Source organism: Echiichthys vipera, assembly GCF_963691815.1.
Source record: "Echiichthys vipera genome assembly, chromosome: 5".
Taxonomy (NCBI): Eukaryota; Metazoa; Chordata; class Actinopteri; order Perciformes; family Trachinidae; genus Echiichthys; species Echiichthys vipera.
The window spans coordinates 18,286,642-18,309,207 of NC_139830.1; the positions used below are offsets into that span (position 1 = coordinate 18,286,642).

General features: G+C 43.3%; 1 protein-coding gene across 3 annotated transcripts in view; it reads left to right on the forward strand.

The window, feature by feature from the left end:
- cux1b (cut-like homeobox 1b) overlaps window positions 1-22,566 on the forward strand; it is a 63,061-nt gene that overhangs the window by 12,070 nt on the left and 28,425 nt on the right. For all 3 annotated transcript variants that reach the window (XM_083913916.1, XM_083913917.1, XM_083913915.1), the window contains exons 2-6: window positions 7,893-8,003; window positions 11,983-12,030; window positions 16,118-16,196; window positions 19,002-19,139; window positions 20,980-21,103. In XM_083913916.1, coding sequence (XP_083770042.1) covers window positions 7,893-8,003; window positions 11,983-12,030; window positions 16,118-16,196; window positions 19,002-19,139; window positions 20,980-21,103 — 500 coding nt within the window. The remainder of the gene's footprint in view (window positions 1-7,892; window positions 8,004-11,982; window positions 12,031-16,117; window positions 16,197-19,001; window positions 19,140-20,979; window positions 21,104-22,566) is intronic.

Below are 22,566 nucleotides of genomic sequence, written 5' to 3' on the forward strand. Positions count from 1 at the left end.
ACCTGGCCTCTGAAACCCCTTGTCAGACTATAGGTCGGGCAAAATAATGACTAGCTCTCAGTGAGCTTCAGGAGAGTTAGGGCTTGGATGTTGGGGAGATAAAACAACAACCAGTCTCTCAGCAGAGAAACATGGATCAATACAAACGAGGCTGCGGTGTAAAAAGCCTGTTTTTGATCCAGGCTTGCGTCGGCATCAGTGAGGTGAGTCTTGACAGCTCCTGTGCTGTTGGTAGATATGGATCTGTGTTCAAAAAAAGGAGCAAAACGCTCAGGGACCACAAGCGTCTTGTTAGACTGTGGAGAGTGGTAGGCTGACCCCTGCCCCCCAGCCGCTCTGCACATAAACATAGATGCACACACAGCTGCAAAACACGCACAATCAAAAGTGTTTAGACCTCAGTTGTCACAGTGAAACTATTGTGTTAGCTCGTGGTAAAGAATACTTTGTGGTTTCAATGGGTGAGAATAGAAGCAAAAAATAGAGATTCAGGAGGATATGACTGCCATCTTTAAAATCCTGTGTGGTTTTTTGAAAACGGCGTTGGCTCTGCACCCATGCTATGTCAAAGGTAGGAAGGTAGACAGGCAGCCAGGATTGTAGTCTCTTATCTGTGCTGCTGTTGTGCTGTGTTTTGAGGGGGCGTGCCTGTGATCTGTGATCATGTACCGTGTCGCTGTAGCAAGCGCTGCTGTCGCTCCTGACTGAGCCACCACCCCACGACTCCACCCCCACACACAGTAGGTTTGGCATACAGAACAGTCAGCCGCAAAGGAGGTGGAACGCTGTGAGGGGAGATGGAGGGGGAGTTTCAGAGGTAGGCCTCGTAGATTTCAGATAAGACATCTTTCCAGACGCCTTTTACTGTTTACTATCATAACCACATAACAGCCTCAGACATGTCGGAGATAAAAGGAAAGATTAGCAACTTCACTGGCAAGACAGAAAACTCCATCTCTTAAACATGTGTGTCATGTTGCCAGGTACAGAGGCTCTAAAAAGGCTTCTCACTTTTTAAATGCACATGTAAAAGTTTTATTTTAAAACTACTTTAAAATTAGCTTCTTCTGTACTCTGACTAATATGGTGTTAGTGTTAGCAAGAAGAAGTGAATAGATTTGTCTATCTTTCTACGCCTGGCTGGAATTCAAGAGTGGTACTCCATTAAATTAATGTGTAAAACATGCACCGAATTTGGAGCAGTTAAACTACATTGTGTTTGGACCAGAGGCGTGGTGGCAGACTACTTGGCATGTGTGACCGCAGACAAGGTGTAAATAAAGTGTTTCGAGCAGTTACAGTCCCAATTATTCCGCAGAGAATGAGATGTGAAGCAAATCCTTGTGTGGTGTTCTCTCAGCTCTTGCGTGCACTCCTGGTCACCGTGGCGGTACAGACGGCAGCTGCAGATTGACTTCGTACTGTGTACATAACAATAACTTTGTTGTCATTCCACAAGCCTATCTGTCTCGGCATCGTCGGAGCGTGAGGGCATAAGGAATTCCGTGAAGTTTTGATACCTCCATTAAAGTGCGTCTGTCTCCTGTTATCTCGTTTAGCCGCTAGTCGATATGATTGGCATAATCAGACATGCCTGATTGGTGCCTCCCATTTAATTAATCAGTCTCACTGTATCATCACCTGTGGCTCATTAGAGTAATTGGAGCAAATTAGTGGGATAGAAGGCCCCTCTCTGCCTGCTGACGAGTGGAAGGAATTTCATTAGGAGAGATGAACACACACCTACACCTTGGGTCCGATGGCCAGTTGTAATAGGATTTGTTTACCCGTGACTGTTATCAGTGATTAGTATTATTACCACAGTTGTAGGACAGAGAGATTGCTGTTTCCGTTTGGCCCGACCTCCCCTCCTCGCTGCGAACACAGCTCGCCATGCCAAATTTCACTGGGCGAACATGTTAGCAGACTTCCTCTTTTGAAAACGTAGTTCAAAAGAATGTGGAAAGACTGGGCTCCCCAAGTTACTGCCGCGGCCTGTCTGTGCATTCATGTGAGAGCACACGCGTGTGGAGCAGTGTGCGGGAGGCTTCTTGGCCAAGTCGGTGTTGAAGTCTCTCTAGGGAGTGTTGGCAATCTGTTCCAATCGTCTTTACAGCTGACCAGACGACCAAATGAACCAGGACAGGGACTGCTGCTGTGGGCCAGTCCAGCCAAGCCAAGCAGGGCTGTTACAGCAATCACACAGACATTACAGCCCACTTATGCTCCCCTGCACACACTATATTCCATCCTCTGCTAAACTAGACAGTGCATCCTACCCAGCCATGGCCAGATTTAAAAATAGTACCGGAGTTAATGTGAAATGGTTAAATGAATTAATTTGCCAATGACTGAAACAGTTTTCGGGTCTGAAAGTAAAACATTTCAAAGTCAGGCCAAGGAGAGCAATAGAGTGTTGATCTCAGAGAGAGCCCGAAGACCCGAGTGCACAAGTTTTTCATGCATGTTGTTTGGTGCTCTGCAGGCGTTACATTGAAGCATAACATGAGTGCTGGTATTTGCACTTGGTCTCTGCAGTTAATTATATTTCTTGTTACATTAGTCAAGTATTGTGGAATGTTATTGGATTTTGTTAATTAGAGTGCTTGTCATGGCTCCTTGTCAGACATGTTCATTTGTAAAGTTTGTCAAACTTGCATGATGTCAATCACAATGTCAAACATGACTCAAAGAAAATCCCAGTGGAATGGCAGTTGGCAGAGCCCCTGTGGAGCAGCCTCTGCTGTATTCCCTCCATAAGTTTGGAGCTTGATGAACCAACAGAATAGCTGAATTTACTCACTGGTGGATTCTGCTTAATAAATTCAAAATAAATCCTGAAACAAATGACACCTAGTAGGCTTGGGTGACATCAAGGTATTACGTTATACCAGGTTATTTAGCAATATATCACGTACAGACGCTCCTGTTAATTTGATACAGAGATACTGTAGACAGGGTTTCCACCAGTGTATTGCAAGGCGCAAGTTGATTCCCCACTGGCCAGGTCTAAGCATCAGGGAATTTTGTTAAAAATGTATTTTTAAGATTTTTTTTTAATGTTATGTTACATTGATACATTACATGTTTAAATGTGTTCCTTTAAGGAATAACTCGGTGGGACCCGTTATAGCTGTCGACATAGTGCAGCGTGTGTATAGCAGGGCTGCAGCTATTGAATCTTTTTGTAATCTAGTAATCTACCGATTATTCCACCGATATTAATCAAGTAATCGGAAAAAATATATATATAATTTTGCTTTAAAATGTATTAGAATTTTCGTTTTTTTATTATGTCTGGAGTAGGCCTGTTTGGTGTGGTAATCTAACAAGGGTGGGTATGTTTGTTTGCGTTTGAGTGTGCACGAGATGTGTGTGTGTTGTAGGCAATACACTCGCAATTTACCATGAATAAGTTTACTATTTAAGCAATTCAAAGTAGTGCATAAAATTATACATGATTTTCGTGTTTACTTAAACAGGTTTCAAAGACCAGTAGAATAATTTAGAGATAGATATTATCAGGAAGTCGCTCTATTCCTGTTTACCGTAACAACAAGCAACGTACAAAACGCAACTGACACATTTCCTCAAACAAAACTATAAAGACTGATCAGACAGGTAACGTTATCTTTATTATCAGTCAGTGTGGAACAATGATCCCTGCGCTGAACAGGCCGCATAACACGTGAGATAGGAATTAAACGAATCATCAAGGTTTTGCCTCGATACATTTTTTTTAATCGATTAATTGTTTCAGCCCTAGTGTATAGTTTATTTGTTGGTGAATAAATCCTACAACTCCGCAAGAGCCAAGCCAAGTTCCTGTGTCTTTCTAGCTACATACTGATTAATCGAGGGCACACTCACACTGTCAATTCGTACCGTGCCCCGTGCTTTAGCGTGATTGTCGCCCAACCCTCTTCCCCAGTCTAGATGCCTTCTTGATTATAGACGTCATCATTTAGTTTTGTCTGACTGTTTTTGAATATTTTCATCAGACCAAATCTTCAGTAAAGACTCCACCTCTGCAGCAGACCACCGCGCCACGTTTGGCAGCATCTTTAATGTCCGTTGAGGACAAGAGTCGTAGACATCAGGACCGCTGCCAATGCTTGTGCTCATACACGTGTGCACGCACATGCTCATACAATCATGCTTTGCTAAAGCCCACCTCTCTCACAGTTTTGAGTTTTGCTCAGCTCTTACATGTTGTTTATCATTATTGTGTATGTTAATATTGCCATGTACTGTATACCCTGCTAAATGTCAAGAAGGTATAAGAAAACAAATAGATACCACCCAAGGCTAACTTCACGTTGGAAATTTGGTTAAAAATACGCCTTGAACATTTCTGTCTACCTGATTAGAGATGATTTAATTTACTTTTTTTTCTTTGATTCTGGAACAGTTTGACAGTTTTTTTTTAGCTATGTTTGCACTGCAGAGATCTAAGGCTCTACGCAACAAATACAGTATTTACATTTGTGTTCACCGTCATGACTTCAGATGAATAGTGACAGATGCCACCTTTCAAGTCATTCAAAAATGTGAGGTCTTCATCCTTCTATTTAGCCATCTATTAATCTAGCTATTTGCTATCTTTAGTCACGACAGTAATATCAACTGAGATTTGGGTGCTAGCAAGGATCAGGTAGCTGGACCGATTGGGCACTGACAGTTCTCACTGCAAACATTTCAAACAGGTTATCCCTGTGACATTCTTCACAGTTAGATTAAATATCTACCAGTTTTAATCATAAAACTGTATTCCAATAAATTGTAAGCTTGAGGATAAGCTAGAGGAATCATAATGTCAGTTTGACACCATCAGTACACTTTCGGCTAAAAAGTATGTTAGTTCAAGTTCAAGTTCAAGTTTGTTTTCCAAAAAAAAAATCTGTCAAAAGGAAACCACAGAAGTGCTGTTTTGTAGTTGGTTGTCACAAAGAACAAAGGTATGAGGAGAAAACGGCCATCTCCTGTGTGTTTCTTGCTTGAGTCTGCGCCTTTGTAACATGTAAACTGACCACAGTTCAGTCTGGTTTTATTTAGCTAAGAACCCTCGTTCTGCCAAAACAGCATTCAGCAGAGCAAATACCCAAACATATTTGTTCAGTATTTCACATAAGGTGCTTAAATATGACAACCTTTTGTGCTTATGTATTGCTTAAAATGGGATTGGTCCCCTAATAGTCAGTAAGATATGATGTGTGTGAACAAGGGATAGGCAGCAGGGATTGTGCACTTTCGGATGTTACGCTCTATCAGCAAGATGAGTGTAAAGTCTGCCCGAGTCTGCTGATGTGGGCAGAGAGTTTGCTGCATAGTCAAAACCCGACAGAGTCTGGGGGTCTTTTATTTTTTTTTTTACAACTGAGACCATGCCCATAATTACTTGCCCACTTGGCATTGAATCAATCCTCTTTCATGTGTGATGTGTTTATTTAGCTTAGCAGTGAGAATTTTTTTTGGAACGGGGATTTGGTAACACATTGGGATATGTGCAGCGTTTTGAAAAGGGATTGGACAGAATCAAGGGCGTCAGGGATTGGCACATGACCTCCTAAAGCTGAACCCCTAGTGCAGGATTGTGGTTATTTCAGCCTTGCTCTGAAACTAGGGTGCACTAATCAATTTACATGAATACATTATTGCTATGAGTTTCTTTTGACTTTTGGAAAACTTATTAAAAAAAGAAATTACATGAAGATCTATGGACTTATTTGCACATCAAAGAGCAATCTGGCAAGTTTAATAAAGAAGGTGTTGTTTGCAAGGTTATTTATCTCAACGAGATAAGCAGCAACATAAGCTGTACACTTCCTACTGTCACATGAGCAATAGTGTATAATGTAATAGTGTTGACATGTAGTATGAAGGTTATGGCCTTTTTAGTTCTATAAACCCAGTTGAGACAAGGAGCCAAGCAGTGTTGTAGAGGCAGTGGTGATTTTTAGATGATGCAGCAGACAACGTAATGCTATCCAAACTCAATTTCAATATATTTAGTTTTAATGAGCTTTCTCAAACTTTTCTTCAAGTTGATACACTTGTGCCCTGAGGTGCATAAACACACAGTCCATAATCGAGAACCTCTACTGATCGGTCACCCATGGTATTTAACTTCTGTAGTGATTCAGATTATGTACTCTGTATATTCAAAATGAATTCCTAGTGTTCAAACGCCATTATCTCCTCGCTTATGGGATATACCTAAAATCATCGTGGTTGCTGGTTATGCCTTCTGAATTCTGATTGGGCTTTAAACTGAAGTGTTTTAGTGAGTTAGTATATTTAAATTATTTAATATGTATTAGCCCTAAGGCCCTAATATATCAAATTGTGATTAATATCTGCCAAATTTGATGTTAGTATCTTAAACCAACTGGGCCTTATATTCTTATTCCAGTAGCTAATCTTTACCAATATAATAATTACACCTCTATTCATGAACTGGAGCATTCAGTTTTTGACAATTAATTTAACGTGATTGAAAATTATAAGGCTCTTCCTTTCATCAAGCATTGCACAAGCTTCGGCGCACGCCTGAATTCACTAACAGATAGTGCAGCTGCTCCATGGCCATGGGCAGACAGGCTGCTACATCAACTCCATGGGCAGCGAGAGCAAGATGGCATGTAAGCAAGTGAGCAGTTTTTTGTGTATTTTTTTTCTCTTTTTTTTTTTTTCAAACGTCCTGTGCTACTGCGTAAAATCCATCGCAGAGGACAGTCGACCAACATTTGTTTTGTTATTTTTATGCTTTGTGGATAAAACGAGTTCATGGCTGGTCAGGGAATTAAACTTAATGCTGATGGGAGAAAAAATCTCCTAATTAGTACTTGATCACACTATTTCTTTGGAGGGTTTTATTTCCTTGTGTGTGTTGGGGTGGTGGTGTGTGTGGGCGACGCGGGGAGGTGGGCATGTGTGCGTGAGTGTGTTTTGGGACCTTGTCAGCAGACTGAGCCACAAGGGCCCCTGTGGTAATGTGTGTATTAAATGATTAGTGTGTTAGTTAGCATAACGGCCCTTCAGCAGCGTTTAATCACTCTCAGGGGTGGGCGGCCTCACAGGAGGTTGGATGGGAGGGGGCTGAAGAAAAGGGGGAGGCGGAGTAAAAGGGAGATGAGAGAAATTTAAACGGAGGAGATGGTAGTGCTGGTTGAATGAGTGAGTGAATGATCTGTGAGAGAATACGGAAAAACGAGGGTGGCGGGGGGAACGGAGCGAGCGTGACAAGGAGGCAAGAATCCAAAAGAAACATAATCCAGCGACGCTCACACACTCAGCAGAGAGAGATACAATCTTTACAAGGCCTGAACGTCTTGTTAATGTCAGCACTTGGCCCATCATCTGGAACAAGTCCCATAAATAGCTATTAATAACAATGCAAAATGAATTGCTGTGGATAAAGGCGGGCCCTGCCTTAGTTTTTGACAACACTGCTGTTGTTGATAATTGTGCTGTTGTTGTTATGTGGGGAGGGGAGGGGTCGTCTGGTGCAGACAGTCAATAATTGTTGTGAACTGTGCTCGAGCAACAGTAGTAGAGTCTATTGCTACAGAAGCTGTGACGCCTGACACAGTGGTAACTGATTGACTGACAGGCTGAAGGGCTCCAGATACTGCTTGCGCTGGTAGCAGATCAAACTGCCTGTGTGGATGCGTTTTCCTTGGACGGGACATCAGTGTTGTGGTTCTGCTCTCTGCCTCTGCTGCAACGTACTAACGTGGTTCAGCTGAGGCATTATGGGTAGTGTGCACGTGATGACAGGTCAAAGGAGTCCGCTGTCAGAAATCAACTCCTGTCTTTTTTTATTCTGAATTACAACAATGCTGATTTTTTAATGACAGAGACGATAATAAGTTGTGCATTTTGTGTTGCAGAAAGAACTAGACGCCACCGCCACACAGCTTGCCAACAGACAAGACGAGAGCGAACAGTCCAGGAAGAAACTAATCGACCTGAGCCGCGAGTTCAAGAAGAACACACCAGAGGTGAGAAAATCAGATATTCACAGACACGCACCGACACACAGCCTAGCATATATAGCCCGCCGATTCTTCTGACAGTGTTTCTCTGTGTCTCTTCTCTTCTTCATAAATGTAGCCGTGATTATTTACTGAGAAAGCAGGGGAGGAGTAGACGGTGCAGAGATGCGGGCTTGGCTCCCAAAAATAGTCTCTCCATTAGTTTCCCTGAAATCCTAAAGAGACAAAACAGAAAACCCCTCAGGAGTTTATATTATCTGACCTAGTTTTTTATGCGTGCAGAAAGTGTGGTCCATGAGTATGTGTATGGGAGAGAGAGAAAAATGAGAGGGTGAGAGAGAGGCAGAGCAGGAGGGAGAAAAAGAAAGAGTGTGACAACACTACTAAGTGGGATCAGGAGGGAATTCTGTCCTGTTCCTTGTTCCCATCACTCCTCCTGGGAATATTTGTTTCATCTCTGTTACCAAGGCAACGCATTTTAAACCACACAGTGAAAACAAAGTATTGTTGTGTTATTATTGGTAATGTCACCATGGTGAATTATTGATGGTAGTATGAATTATGTATGAATGGAGTAGACTGTGGATAGAAAATTGTCAACTCTCGGTGGTGTTGACAGTAGGCCTATTATAGATACCACAGGATGAGGATTGTGACTATTGACTTCAGCTTGTAGCCCACCCAGTGTAGAGGGATATACACCAGAGGAATCCGTACCTGCGTACAGAAGATGCTAATTTCCCTTTACCCTATGCATTCATCTCTAATCTCATTTTCAAGTGTAACCTCATAACTAGCAACACACAGGAGGCAAGGCAGACGCACACACAAAGAGGTGGAGAGTCAAACAAAGAAAACATGCAGAGAAGCAGAGGCGCACACACAAACACACAGAGAGGCAGATAGCCTAGATCACAGAACAGGACACACACATTCATCAGTGTAACAAGGCTGTGATTTAGGAAGGCTCCTCTGGCGTCTGTGTGGCCCCTGGCATCTCCCTGGTATGTGGAGGAGGAATCTGAGCCAGGCCAGACGAGCGACAGGATTCATTACAGGGCTGTAACAGGCTCAATAGGAATCAGCATTAAAACTCCTGGCATTTGGAGGTGTATAAGCATCAAGGCTGCCTACCAAACAGGCTGGTTCATAACATGTGACGAGCCCGCGCTCAATTCAAAATGCCCCGAACGTCCTGTGCGCGTTTGCAGAGCTGTGTTTTCTGTCTCTTGCGTGTGTGTGTGTGTGTGTGTGTGGGGGGGGCAACCGGCAACCGGCCTATAGAGCGGGCTGTCAGCTCTCTGTGGTCCGCACCAGTCAGTGGAGATCACAGTCACATCAGATCAGACTGCATTAGGCTGAGCGGGAGTCCGTCTCTGATCCATTATTCAACAACCAGGAGACCGGCCCACGTTGACTGTGTCTAGTCTGCTGAGCTGTACTCGGCGTGAACTGCACTCATGGTCTGCATAATAACACACACACACACACACACAGGCTTTTGTGGCATTTTGAAAGTAGTGCAAAGAAATGCAGCGTGAAAACAAAGTTTTTATAATTCATTAGGACTGACACACTGTTGAAATTTTTTTAGACTACATCTCACTGTGCTTCCTAAGTCGCCTGAATTATTCATCCAGTTCTTAATTTCCTTTTAGTTAGTCAAGACTCCTCTACCACACTGTTATAAAGGCAAGGGTGGGAATGGTTGTAAAATTTCCCAAAGATTGCTAGCCAGAGGCAGTGGTAGTAAAACAACTTTGTGTGTGCTTGTGTGTGTGCTTGTGTGTGTCTGTGCGCACATGCACATACTCACGTTTGTGTTTAGCTGCAGGGCAGACAGACAGCGAATGGGAGTTCCATACTCCCTGGAGGATTCCTCGGGCTGGCCTGTCTGCTGTCTGCCGGCAGCTCACACACCAGCCATCCATCTCCTGCTGCCTGGCCCCCTCCACTCCCCACACACATATACACGCACGCACACGCACACACACACACACACACACACACACACACACACACACACACACACACACACACACACACACACACACACACACACACACACACACACACACACACACACAAACTCTCTCTCTCTCTCTCTCTCTCTCTCTCTCTCTCTCATACACACAGATTGACCGTGGTGTCTGTGTGCATTGTTATGTTATATGGTCATAAATCTTTAGAAGTGGAGGGGGCAGGCGGGCGGAGCACTAGAGAGTGGACCAAAGGGGTTCAGAGCTCTGGTGTTCAGCTAAAACAGTGGTTGCCTGGCCCTCTGCATGTTATTTGAATGTGTTCGCTTTTGTGGGTTCAGTGTGCGTGTGTGTTTTTGAGAGTGTGTTTGCGGGTGCGGGTGTGTGCAAGGCAAGCTTGTCAAACTGCAGTGATTAGGCACAACTTGGAATACAGAAATGCAGGATGAGAGGATAAACATCAAAATAACATTAGAAATTGAATTAAGTCTGCATAAAATGACATTAATACAGAAACTTCAAACAATTATGATAGTGTTGAGGCAGCTCGTTGCAGACGCAGTCTCAACAAAAGTTCAACATTATGATTTGTACAAAGGTAGTAATTATTGCAGGACTAAGAGAATAGACTGCTTACATTATACAGAGGTTTATTTTTTTTTGGTCATAAATGTTGCCATAAGTTTTAAGCCACAGTGATAATGGCACACTGTAAGTGTAAAATAGTGAAATAAAAAAGGACCTTATATGCTAATTTACACTAATACAGACAAATGTTTGAACACATTTTGCTTCACTCTGACAAAACAATGGAACCTGAACAACAATGCTATTTGTATTTATCCAAACAGGAACTAGTGCAGGTAATCTAAAAATGATGTGAAAGGAAACTGAAATAGAAAAACAAAATATGATCAAAATATAATGTAAATTCCAGAACTGACACCAATCTGGTGTTTTTTGTGTGGGCGGTTTGTTTTGTGTATGCATGCTTGTCTGTTGTGTGTGTGTGAGAAGGGGAGAGCCAGAGCAGGGCGAAGGGTGGGGGTTGGGTGGAGGTCATTATCCCCAGCAGGGGAATATTGAATTGGCCCAGACAAACAGCCACAACGACCCCTGATGGGGTAACAATGGGGCAGGGTCACTGAGGTCATGACCTGTCCTCAGCCACAGACAAGCAGCCTGTCTGGACCAACCTGGGATTAACCCAGCCCCAAAACACTGGTCCCAGGTCAGTTTAGGATGCACACTCCCTGCAGCATCGGTTAGGCTTTTAGGAGGAGGTTTCTAAAAGACGCAGAGTCTCCTGAGCACACATCTGTCGGTGCCCTACTTCACATCTTCATTAGGAAGTTTTGTGAGTATGTGTGTGTCCACAAACTGTGCAAATCAAATGTTCCTGTACAGAATGTCCTATTCTGCTATGCTTTTTACCGTACGCTCCAGTTCAGTTTGTCAGGATGTAGGCTCAGCTAACAGCATGGTGATTTGCATGTTCCCCTGATACATACTCGACTGGCTATCTAATCTGAAACCGCTGACTCGTACTGAAAAGTCATGCAATGGGACTTGCGGGATGAAAAGCATTTGCTTTATAGTAAAAACTTGCGCGGAGACGATTTGCATTAACTGTAGTCCTACTCTGTGACTCATTCACTCCCTGTCTCACACGCACTAGCGGTGCCTCTGGGTGGCCCAGGTGGTGCTGCACCTGTTCTTATGGACACGCAGTCCGCCAGAGCACCTCGGGGCACAAACCTGGCCTCCTCCCTACCCTCATGTTCATCACTCGCTTATGCATCACTCATTATTCATCGGCAGTGGCAAGAATGGTCGCGAGTTGATTTTAAATGAATGCCTTATTAATTGTTCACAAAGTGGTCTGCTAGTATAAAACTCACTGCCAATTGTTCCTGTGTATTAGCAGTTATTTTAGTATTAAAATTGATCCGTTCCATTATCTCATTTTGGAGACTCACTAACCTCCTCTTCTCTTTATCTTTTAGGATTTCCGGAAACAGGTTGCCCCTTTGCTCAAGAGCTTCCAAGGAGAGGTGAGTGTGTTATTGGAAATTTATATTGACACAGTGATAGACACACATAGTCAAGCACAGCGTTTAAACAGTGCATTTTATAAAGCCCGTTTGACACACGTTGACTGGTCTTGTTCCCTCTCTCAGCGCCCTTCTCTCCATTTTTTTTTCCGCCTTCGTCTTTCCTCTTAAATTGTCATCTCTTCTCTCTCACTTCTCTCTTCTCTCCGCCATCTCCTGTTCTTTCGCTTGCCACTATCTCATTTCCCCTCTTTCCTCTCCCTCTTTTCTTTGCTCTGCTCTGCTCTTGATTTTCTGTCCTATTCATGAAGTCCTGTAGCCCGAGGGTGTGTTTAAATTGCATCCTGCAAAAAAAAAAAAGGCACCACAAAACCCCGGCTCTAGCCAGTCACAACTCAGTGAATGCTATTTCCTCAGACTTTGTTTGTTTGTCTGCATTATTCGGTGGGGTTATTTGTTGATCTGGTGAATCATGAGCCATTTTTGTTCATTGTAGCTCATTTATTTTCTTTCAATTTAATATTGCGCCTTATGTTCCTATCCACCTTGACCTATGAGAGGTGACTTTTGTGTGTGCTATATCATACTCCCACCACCGTTCCCTTCTATCTCCTCCTCCATCATTTTGGCCTATTTCCATCATGACTCCTCCTTTCTGGCAGCCATGCATTTCCAGTTCACTCCCATATGTGAAAGTCAGAGGGTAGGAGTGGAAGCGGCTGGTTTAGACTGGGGCGTTCTTTGGGGTTGGAGTGGGTGGACATTCAGCCCAACAGTATCTCTTCCCCAGAGCACACACACACACACACACGCACACGCCACACGCACACGCACAGACACATACAGACACGCACACACGGACACGCATGCATACAAACAAAATCATCTCAATAGATAGTGACAGGGCTGCTTTGCTACTGGCCATAGAATATTACAGTTTAACACTGGGTTAGTTTCCATATTCTTGTGTTGGAGCAGCAACCACAGCCAGTGGTTATGTAAAAATGCTGTAATTTATAGTGGTCCCACCATGTTCTGCTGATCATCCACAGTCTATTTGGAGAATAGAAACAGCAGCAATATAATTGCGGCTTTGTCAGCTGTTTCCACCATCCTCATGTTGACACACCTCGACGGCGCGCACACCAAAACACGCTGAGGCACATAGTGGGTGGTCGCGGAACTGAGAAAGACATTATCTTATGATTATTGAGATAATACTGTACACCCGCGCCAGTCTCAGAGCAGCCCATCAATCAGTTGACTATTTTGCGCGCTTGCATGCCACAACACGAGTGGCTCTGAGAATGTGTAATTTTAGCCTGGCTTTGTTTGCTTACCCCTCTGCGCTTTGATCAAGGACAAGACAGCACCAGAAAAGCAGAGGGTCTTCCTGTTGAAGTCCCACAGTTACTCATCCTTAAGCATTTTTTCCCTCGGAGCTTGAATCTTTACTAAATGAATGTGGAACCCAGACGGAACAATAAAAAGTTTTTTTCCCAGGAACTTGGAGGTCTTGGTACTCTGTTTAATCTTTGTCATTGAAAGGTGGATGCCCTCAGGTCATAATTATTACCAATAACAGTACTGTTTCCACAAGGCCTCAGTTTGGTAAACGGGTTATGTGTGTGTGTGTGTTTGTGTGTTTGTGTGTGTGTACGTGTGTTTGTGTGTGTATGTTGCATGCTCAGTGTTCCTTGTTGGTCCATCGATCAGATAAGCTTTTCCATTATCCAAGGCTTCAGTCTTTGCTTCCCATAGCCTCCCCTTATCAGACTCCACTGGGGACACGCACACACACACACATTCACACACACATGCACGCACACACGCAGGTCAGCCCGATGCCCTTCACACACTATGTGTTAGATAGGGGAGCGAAGCTGTGCTGAGTGATGGTGGCACAAGGTGCTGACGTATGTACGTATGTGTTTGTGTGCGGGGATGTGTCAGGGATACCTTTTGCAATTGCAAGCACTTCTCATTGGTAACCCTACAGATACTGGTGAGGTATCATTTGTGTCACTTCATTTGTTTTACTTGGTGTGTGTGTGTGTGTGTGTGTGTGGGATGGGGGCAGGGGAGCATGTAATAGCAGATGTCATTGGGGTTGGTTGAAAGAGCTGCAGTTTGGAGAAGCAGGGTTGTATTTGCAAATCCTGGGTGGTCTTCTAATGGCTCTGGTCCTGCAGTTAACCTGCCTCTAACTGTAGGGTGTGTCCTACATTAAATGTCTATTTCCTGCCTCCCATGTCGGGCTATATAAAGCTGCTGTACCACTGACCTTGGCCCAGTCATTGTACAGTCACGCAGCCAGCTTCCTTCACTGCGTTTAGTGGATAATTTTTTGCGCTGGATCGTGAGCGCGTGTTTCTTCTTTATCGTGAGATTGTGTTGAGATACACTGATCACATACTTGTATACATACACACACATACACATTTCGACACTGATGAACAGGTTCGGTTATAGTGTGTGAGAGGTATTAGTACTCGGCATCAATAATCTCCCATTAGTGGCCTTGCATTTGAGGATCCTGATCGCTCAATGTCACACAGCACATGAAGAGGGTAAAGTACATGATGATGATGATGATGATGATGATGATGATGATGGTGTGTGTGTGTGTGTGTGTGTGTGTGTGTGTGTGTGTGTGTGTGTGTGTGTGTGTGTGTGTGTGTGTGTGTGTGTGTGTGTGTGTGTGTGTGTGTGTGTGTGTGTGTGTGTGTGTGTGTGTGTGTGTGTGTGTGTGTGTGTGTGTGTGTGTGTGTGTGTGTGTGTGTGTGTGTGTGTGTGTGTGTGTGTGTGTGTGTGTGTGTGTGTGTGTGTGTGTGTGTGTGTGTGTGTGTGTGTGTGTGTGTGTGTGGCCATGTACATGCCAGATAGACACGAATCTGTGACAGAGAAACATGTGAGAAAGACTGACACTGAAAAAGATTGAGGGGAAAGAAAAAACAAATGAGTCAGTGAACATGGAAGTGACAAGAGGGAGAATTTGAGAGAGAGAAATAAAGGGGGGTGGGGGCTGGGAAGGGTGCTGGCACCAGCCTACTCAGGGCCAGATGTTTTGCGGCTAAAAAACTAGAGATGAATCAAAGCCATGTGAAGAGATTTATTAGGTTCCCATAGGAGCCCAGGCAGTATTACATGTAGCCCGCTCTGTTTACAGTGGCAAGAACCCCTAAACCACCCATCAACTACACTACTGGCTTGGCTGGGAATGTGAAGACTTTATATTTGGACTTATATAGGCCTTTGTCTTTATTCCTTTTCTCTCAGTGAATGTGCTGGAGGAGTTGGAGGAGAAACACAGGGCTGTTTAGTCTGAGTGCGTGAGCCAGAGTAGTCAGCTGTAGCTCTGCCCAGTACAGTAGCACCCTCCGAATGTCTTTATTTGGCATCTGTTTCCCCTGATTTAGACCTGATTTCAGATGCGTTTCGCCTACTCTGTCTGCTTCTCGTATTGAAGTGTGAACAGCCTAACGTTTCATCATTGACAATAACAGTGTAAAAGTTCCCCCCAGTATGATTTTTTTTGGATTAATCTCTTATGGATCCAATATAATGCTGTCCATTTCAATAATACCGGTGATGGAATGCATTTCGTGCCCTCTTGTGTTAATGGTTGCATCAGTAATGGATCCACACTGTATTGCTGCTAAGAGCTGACTGAATAATCTGCCCCTGCTGTGGCTGGAAAGACTGAGCCAGCTGTTTAATGATGTCAGCGTGCTGGAGGGGAAACAAACACACACATTCGCACACACACACAGACGGATGGACGGACATAGGCACACACACACTCGAGGACAGACAGACGCGGACACGCACGGGCACGCGGCAAAACGAAACGCATCCGTCATCGACTGCACAGCTGAATTGCTTTCACGGGAAGGAAACACCAACGCAGCTACTGTCAAGACAGCCGCGATCGCATGCAGCATACTGACGCATAGTGAGGACAGACGGATATGTAGACGACTCTTACTGTGAAATTAATGGACCTGCCGTTTGGAGTGTACGGATGTGACGTGTTGTGAGGTGGTGTAACTAACAATTAAACATTCTTTTTTTTCTCTCTTTGCAGATCGATGCCTTGAATAAGAGAAGTAAAGAAGCAGAGGCCGCCTTCTTGAACGTGTACAAGAAAATAATCGATGTCCCAGGTGAGACTACGTTTCATGTCGTGTGCTGCGTGTGTCCTTGTGTACATCTGTGTTTTGTCTAGACACATTCCGAGTTCAAAAAATGGTGATCAGGAGACCCCCTTATCCGTGCAGCCAGCACCAACAGGAGCAGAGAAAAAAAAGCATGACACCGTCCCTCTGGTTCTCCTTCACTGTGCATCCAGGCATGTGCGACGCCTTAATATGTCCCCGCGAGATCTCATCCCACTGGTGGAGCCTTTAGAGGGTCTTAACAGAAGGCGCGTCCTGATATGGATGACAAGTGTGCCCGCGATTGGCTGCTGCGAAGTGCACACATGAGCGGTCACGTTCAGCACACTGAGGCCGAGGAGGGACACACAGCACAGAGTGTCACAGAACACACACACACACACACACACACACACACACACACACACACACACACACACACAGAGAGCTACTGGTTGGAGATTTTCAGCTGTATGGGAGCCCTGAAGGGGCCGTGAATGTAGGAATGAGAGAGGAGTTGAGTTCATCTATAGCGTAAGGAGGTCATCATATTCCCACATGGATAGACCTACAGTAATATCTTTGGATTGTACTGCTCCCAATAAGTCAGCGCTAGCTCTGACGGGGCTATTCTTAACTTGCAGTGAGACAATGATGTAATGCCTGATGCACACACGCACACAGACACAGACTGGCCTGACTAATGCAGCAGTCTTGAAAGAGGAAACAGTGTGTTTTGTTCTGTCTTCTATCAGCTGAAGGCCTGGTTAGTCAGCCCAGTGTGCTCTGCTTTAGATTAAAGGTGTCTGGTGAGAACGCTCAGCAACAGCGGCCCACAAGTCAAACTGCTTTTAACAGGCTGTACAGTTGATTCGGTGGGGGGGCCTACGTGAAGGACGAGGGTTTGATAAGAGGGAGAGAAAGTTGATTTTCAAGGGCGCCGCGGCAGATACAAGTCCAAATTCAGGGCGTACAGTTATGCTCCATAGTGTTTGTTTGTACTTGTGTGTATTTGTGTGAGACTATGCAAGTGTGCACATGTGTGTTTGTGACAAAGTGTGTGTGTGTGCGCGCGTGGCTGTGTGTGTGTGTCAGAGCTTAGCCCTGCATGGTGTGTCACCTTGATAGCACAAAATCAGCATGAAATTCCCCAATCGTTCTCTGCTGATCTCTCATTAGCATAGTTAAGATATCTAACTGCGTCAGACATGAGACACACACACACACACACACACACACACATACACACATACACACACACACACACACACACACACACACACACACACACACACACACACAGCCCTTACCCCCAGCTGTAAGCTGTCAGTTCCTCTTATCTGTACAAGTCACACGCACGCAAACTGCTCTTTTAGCTGGCATGCTGATGAGCGTCGCCTGCGTCTCTTGGCTGCCTGTCACCAGTCTGCCACCCATGAGCACCAATCAGATGTGATTGGCCTGACTGACAGGGCTCTCTTCATCACACTGACAGTTAACCCTGCTGTGTGTTCACAGAGATATTGGTAAAATGCCTCCAGAAAGTTGTCTGTCTTCCCTATGTCTCTTGTTTCTTTAATCTCTTATTTACCTTTGGCATTAACTATGATACGGCTCCACTTTGTCCATCTGTCTGCTTCCATGTTTCTCTTCTTTTTTTTTTTTCAAGCTACATCATACTAAACTCTTTAACTGATGGTGGCCCAGTAATCTCTGTTGTTAATGTGTCTCAGCCATGGTACTGTCTGTGTCTATCTACGAGTATCACTTATCCAGTTCTCTTGCTGTGTCAGCAGCTGGCACATTATTTTTTTCCCCCCTCCCACACAAAAACCAAAGTTTATCTCATACACCAACAATAGTCTCTGTGTTGATACAATGGCTGATAGTGTATCATTCAATAACCTTTATGGATAAACAGAATGTGCTTAAATAACCATGACCTTTCATTGTTGTGCGTCCTCTTTCTTATCAGTGAAGTGCACTAACGTTTCATAAGTATTTACAGTAGAGCTGGACCAATACTTGATTTTGTAGGTTGATATCAGTATTTGAGAATTAATAGAATCCAATAAAGAATATGTTGGCCAATATTCAAATAAAGCTGTTACATTTTCAGGATACGGACACGTTCAAGGTCAGATATTTTATAGTTGAATAATAAACTTTATAGCTGACAAATAACAACCATGAATAAAAAGTTAATAAAACATAAATATACCACATATATAACTTTAAAAAATATACTGTGGAGATACCAGAGAATAAATTTCATGAAATACGAAAATTTTTGCTCTCTCTCTCTCTCTCTCTCTCTCTCTCTCTCTCTCTCTCTCTCTCTCTCTCTCTCTCTCTCTCTCTCTCTCTCTCTCTCTCTCTCTCTCTCTCTCTCTCTCTCTCTACATACACATATATATATATATATATATACATATATATGTGTGTGTGTATATATGTGTGTATATATATATATATATATATATATATAATTTGTGCTAATCCAGTATCAAATAAAATATTATAATAATATATAATATAATAAGTCTGATGTATCAGTAACTGTACACATTTTTAAGTCCTTTCTGTATCCAGTAATTCTCCACAGGGAGTTCAAAGTTCAGGGTCAGCTTCAGAACAGTTCTCCTGGAGCTGGAAGAGATTCATTGCCTTGCTCAAGGACACATCACCAGGGCAAACACTTGCTCTCGCAGGGCCTTGAATGTAGTTATTCCTAGCTCGCTACACTACCTCGCCGCCCTTGTTTGTATAATCTGCTCTGCGGTGTGTTAACGTGGTGTGTTTTGTCTCTGCCAGATCCTGTACCTGTGTTGGAGCTGGCTCAGCAGCTGCAGCTGAAGCTCCAGAGGATGCACGACATTGAGACAGAGAACACCAAACTTCGAGAGACACTGGAGGACTACAACAAAGAGTTTGCAGAGGTCAAAAACCAAGGTTAGAGACATAGTACACGCAGAGCCACGCAATTAGTAATTTTCTGACTTTGAGAGAGGCATGGATTTAGGGCGCATGATTAATCATAGATGAGCACATACAAAACTTTTGACAGTGTTTTAATATTGTGTTCTCTAGTATATTGCATCTGCCTTACTACTGTGACCAATTACAGCCATTGAATGTGCGGAGTGCAGCCTTGTAACCAAAACAAAACTAAGATGGAGAAACCTGCATTATGCATATTGGTATTTAAATGCATTATTTAGTATCTACAGTCGTGTTGATCACTGTCTGTTAGTTTGAAATATTATATAAAGTAAGATGAAATAGTAGTCTGCATAGTAGTATCATATAAAGTATCATATAAATAAATAAGACCTTCTTATTGTTTCCAGTGTGAGAAAATGTCGAAAGTAAAAGTAGAGAATGGTAAAAATGTGTAAATGAAGTGCAAAATCCTTTTTTTTATGCATGAAGTTAACCTCACCATTATGACTGCATGTTGATGAACAATTAAATGCAAATAAAAGGTCAAAGAAAGAAGCCAATTTCAAAGGAAGAGGCCACATTTTAACATATTTTACTGCCTTTATAAATGTTTCAAAAACACAAGAAATGTACAAGGTTTTACATTTTCAAATAGGTTTTCAGGGGGAAAAACATGAGGCACAGTTTCATGAATAAAAAACGACAGGCTACCTCGGGGTAAAGAAAGATGGAAAAACTGACAGAGGCAGAGAGATGAGTGAGAAGCAGCAATAAAAGTGGTGTAATTTCAGTCGAAAAGGAGGAGTGAGCGAGCAAGCAGGGAATATTTTGGAATCCCCCTTTCCTCAGCGAGAGTTAATTGGAACAGCTCGATAGCGGCAGGGTTCCATTCTGCCATTGATTTTCCTGTTCCCTCATCCTTTATACCTCCTTCCCGCCTCAATAGATGGGGGATATTTAAACCCCAAAACACACCGTGGAACTCCCACTCCTGTTAAACACACACGCGGACCTGCCCGCACACTTGCGCGCGTGCCCCCCCCCACACACACACACACACACACACACACAAAAACAAAGGAGTGCAGGGGCCATTGATCCCCGCAACCTAAATGTTTAAAGTTCAGTTAAGCAGTTAAGGGGTAAGAGGGCTCTGAGGGGACTCTCCTCTATTGATTATGTGTCAGAGCAGTGAGACTGGAGTTTAAATCACACACACACACACACACACACACACACACACACACACACACACACACACACACACACACACACACACACGCACACGCACACGCACACAAAGTGCTAAGAGCCCTCAGTCAAAGGCAGCAAGCAGCAATGCTCTTTATCATTGTCTCACTCACTTATATCTTTCTCTGAGAAACACACACAGGCATACACACACCCACACACACACACACACACACACACACACACACACACACACACACACAGAGGCCTATTTATTACCCCGGTTATGTGTTAGATTTATTTCAGGCTGCCCCCATACACAGCTCAGCCGTCAGCAGGTTATGGGGTTTCAGCACTAATGCAGTCCTAATGAATACAGCATATCTACTGTTGGTGAATGGTGAATATTCTATACCAGACATGGATGTAAAGATTAGGCAGGAGCCATAGGGGCCAAGTGCCTTCGTCTTTGCTGACAGAGGAAGAATGTGGGATATGAAGCGCAGTTCCTTAAGCAAAGGTCAAACCGTCACGTCAAAAGGATTATCGTCATCACTGCCATTTATCCCATCTAGGAAGCTGCTATATTCTGTTGTCTATGTATTTAGCAAATGGAGCGCATTTTAACGCCTGACTTTCTGCTTTTACCCCCCTCCAGAGGTGACCATTAAGGCCTTGAAGGAGAAGATCCGTGAGTACGAGCAGTCTCTGAAGAATCAAGCTGAGAACCTGGCCCAAGAGAAGCAGCTCCAGCTACACAACGACTATGCAGAGAAGGAGAGGTATAACTTTGTGTGTGTGTGTGTGTGTGTGTGGCTGGGTGTACTGCAGCAGTGTTTAAAGTAATGACCTCTGCATTATTTTTGCCATTTTAAACCTTTGGGGTCATTGCGCCCCAAGACAGAACTGCTACGATTATAATCTTTGAATGATGGGTTTTAAGATTTGGACCTTTTTTTTTATTCAGCAGAGCTATTCTCAACTTAATTATTCCTTCTCAGCTAATAGTCCTTGGACTCTTTCTAATAGTTATCAGTTTAATCAACAAATTGCATTTTATTGCTTTCCTGACATTGACTTCTTTTCACAGATGAATGCAGGAATGGAAAATACATAAAACCTCTACTACAACAGACATCTACAAAGTCTGAAAAATACTGTAACTGATTTAAAACACACCACATTACTATATCGTGATGAAAAAAATACTTAGGTGTCACTATATTTTGGTAAAATGTAATTCATTTTGATTTAATGGGTTACTTCCTCGCCAAACTCATTGCTAAGGCATTTTTGAAATGTGATTTTCAGATAAACAGGAAGCCTGTGGCAGTAATAAATAAGCTCAAAATTGCTGTCAGATAATTAAGGAACATGAAAAAAACAATGCTGACTGCTTGAATTATGTACTAATTACTCGTAGACAGGCTAGAACACGTCACTCTGATTCTGTCAATTGAACAGAAAGGTGCAGGCAGCTATAACAGTGTTTCACTTTAAACCTTTCCTCCTACATCGCTCGGTAACTCTTATGACGGTGGCCACTTTAAATTATCATGTGAAGCCACACGATGTTCAGTTTTTCAAATGCAGGTGGAGAATTGTACTGTCAACTTAAAATGCTGTGCTCCTACTTTTGAATTAAAGGGATAAATAAACGTGCACGGAGTCAAAGAGAAAATGATGAGCACTCAGCTGATGCAGCCTCAGGGCTTAAAGAGACAGCGCATTTTTCAGTTGAGGGTGAGCAGGAGTTAAAGGCTGTGATGGATGTATCAAAGCTGAAAATGTTTCTTAACTAGGGCATGAAGCACTGCCAAAATCTCTAAACCAATGGAAAAAAGTCAATACACTCGGTCCCTGAGCTCAACAACACAACCGCATGTCCGCATTACACCACACCCACCATGCAGATATAACCATAATACTACGTGAGAGAGACTAATTTATGAATATGCATTTCCTTCTAAAAGAGAAAAAGTGAAGTGGAAGATATTCTCCCATTTAATCCCTTTTAGCTGCATATATGTTATCAAAAAGGTACGTCATTGATACAGTTTTTCCCAAGTAAAAAATGTCAGTGGTTTAGATGACTTACTTTCAGTTGCATCATATTCTCCCCATTAATTCCGAACTGCGGTGCTCTGCCAACAAATGCTACTGATTTTTCTTCACACTCCATTACAGTCACCAAAAACACTTAAAAAGAATCTTTCTCAGTGATCGTTTTGATAAAGTCTCTGGC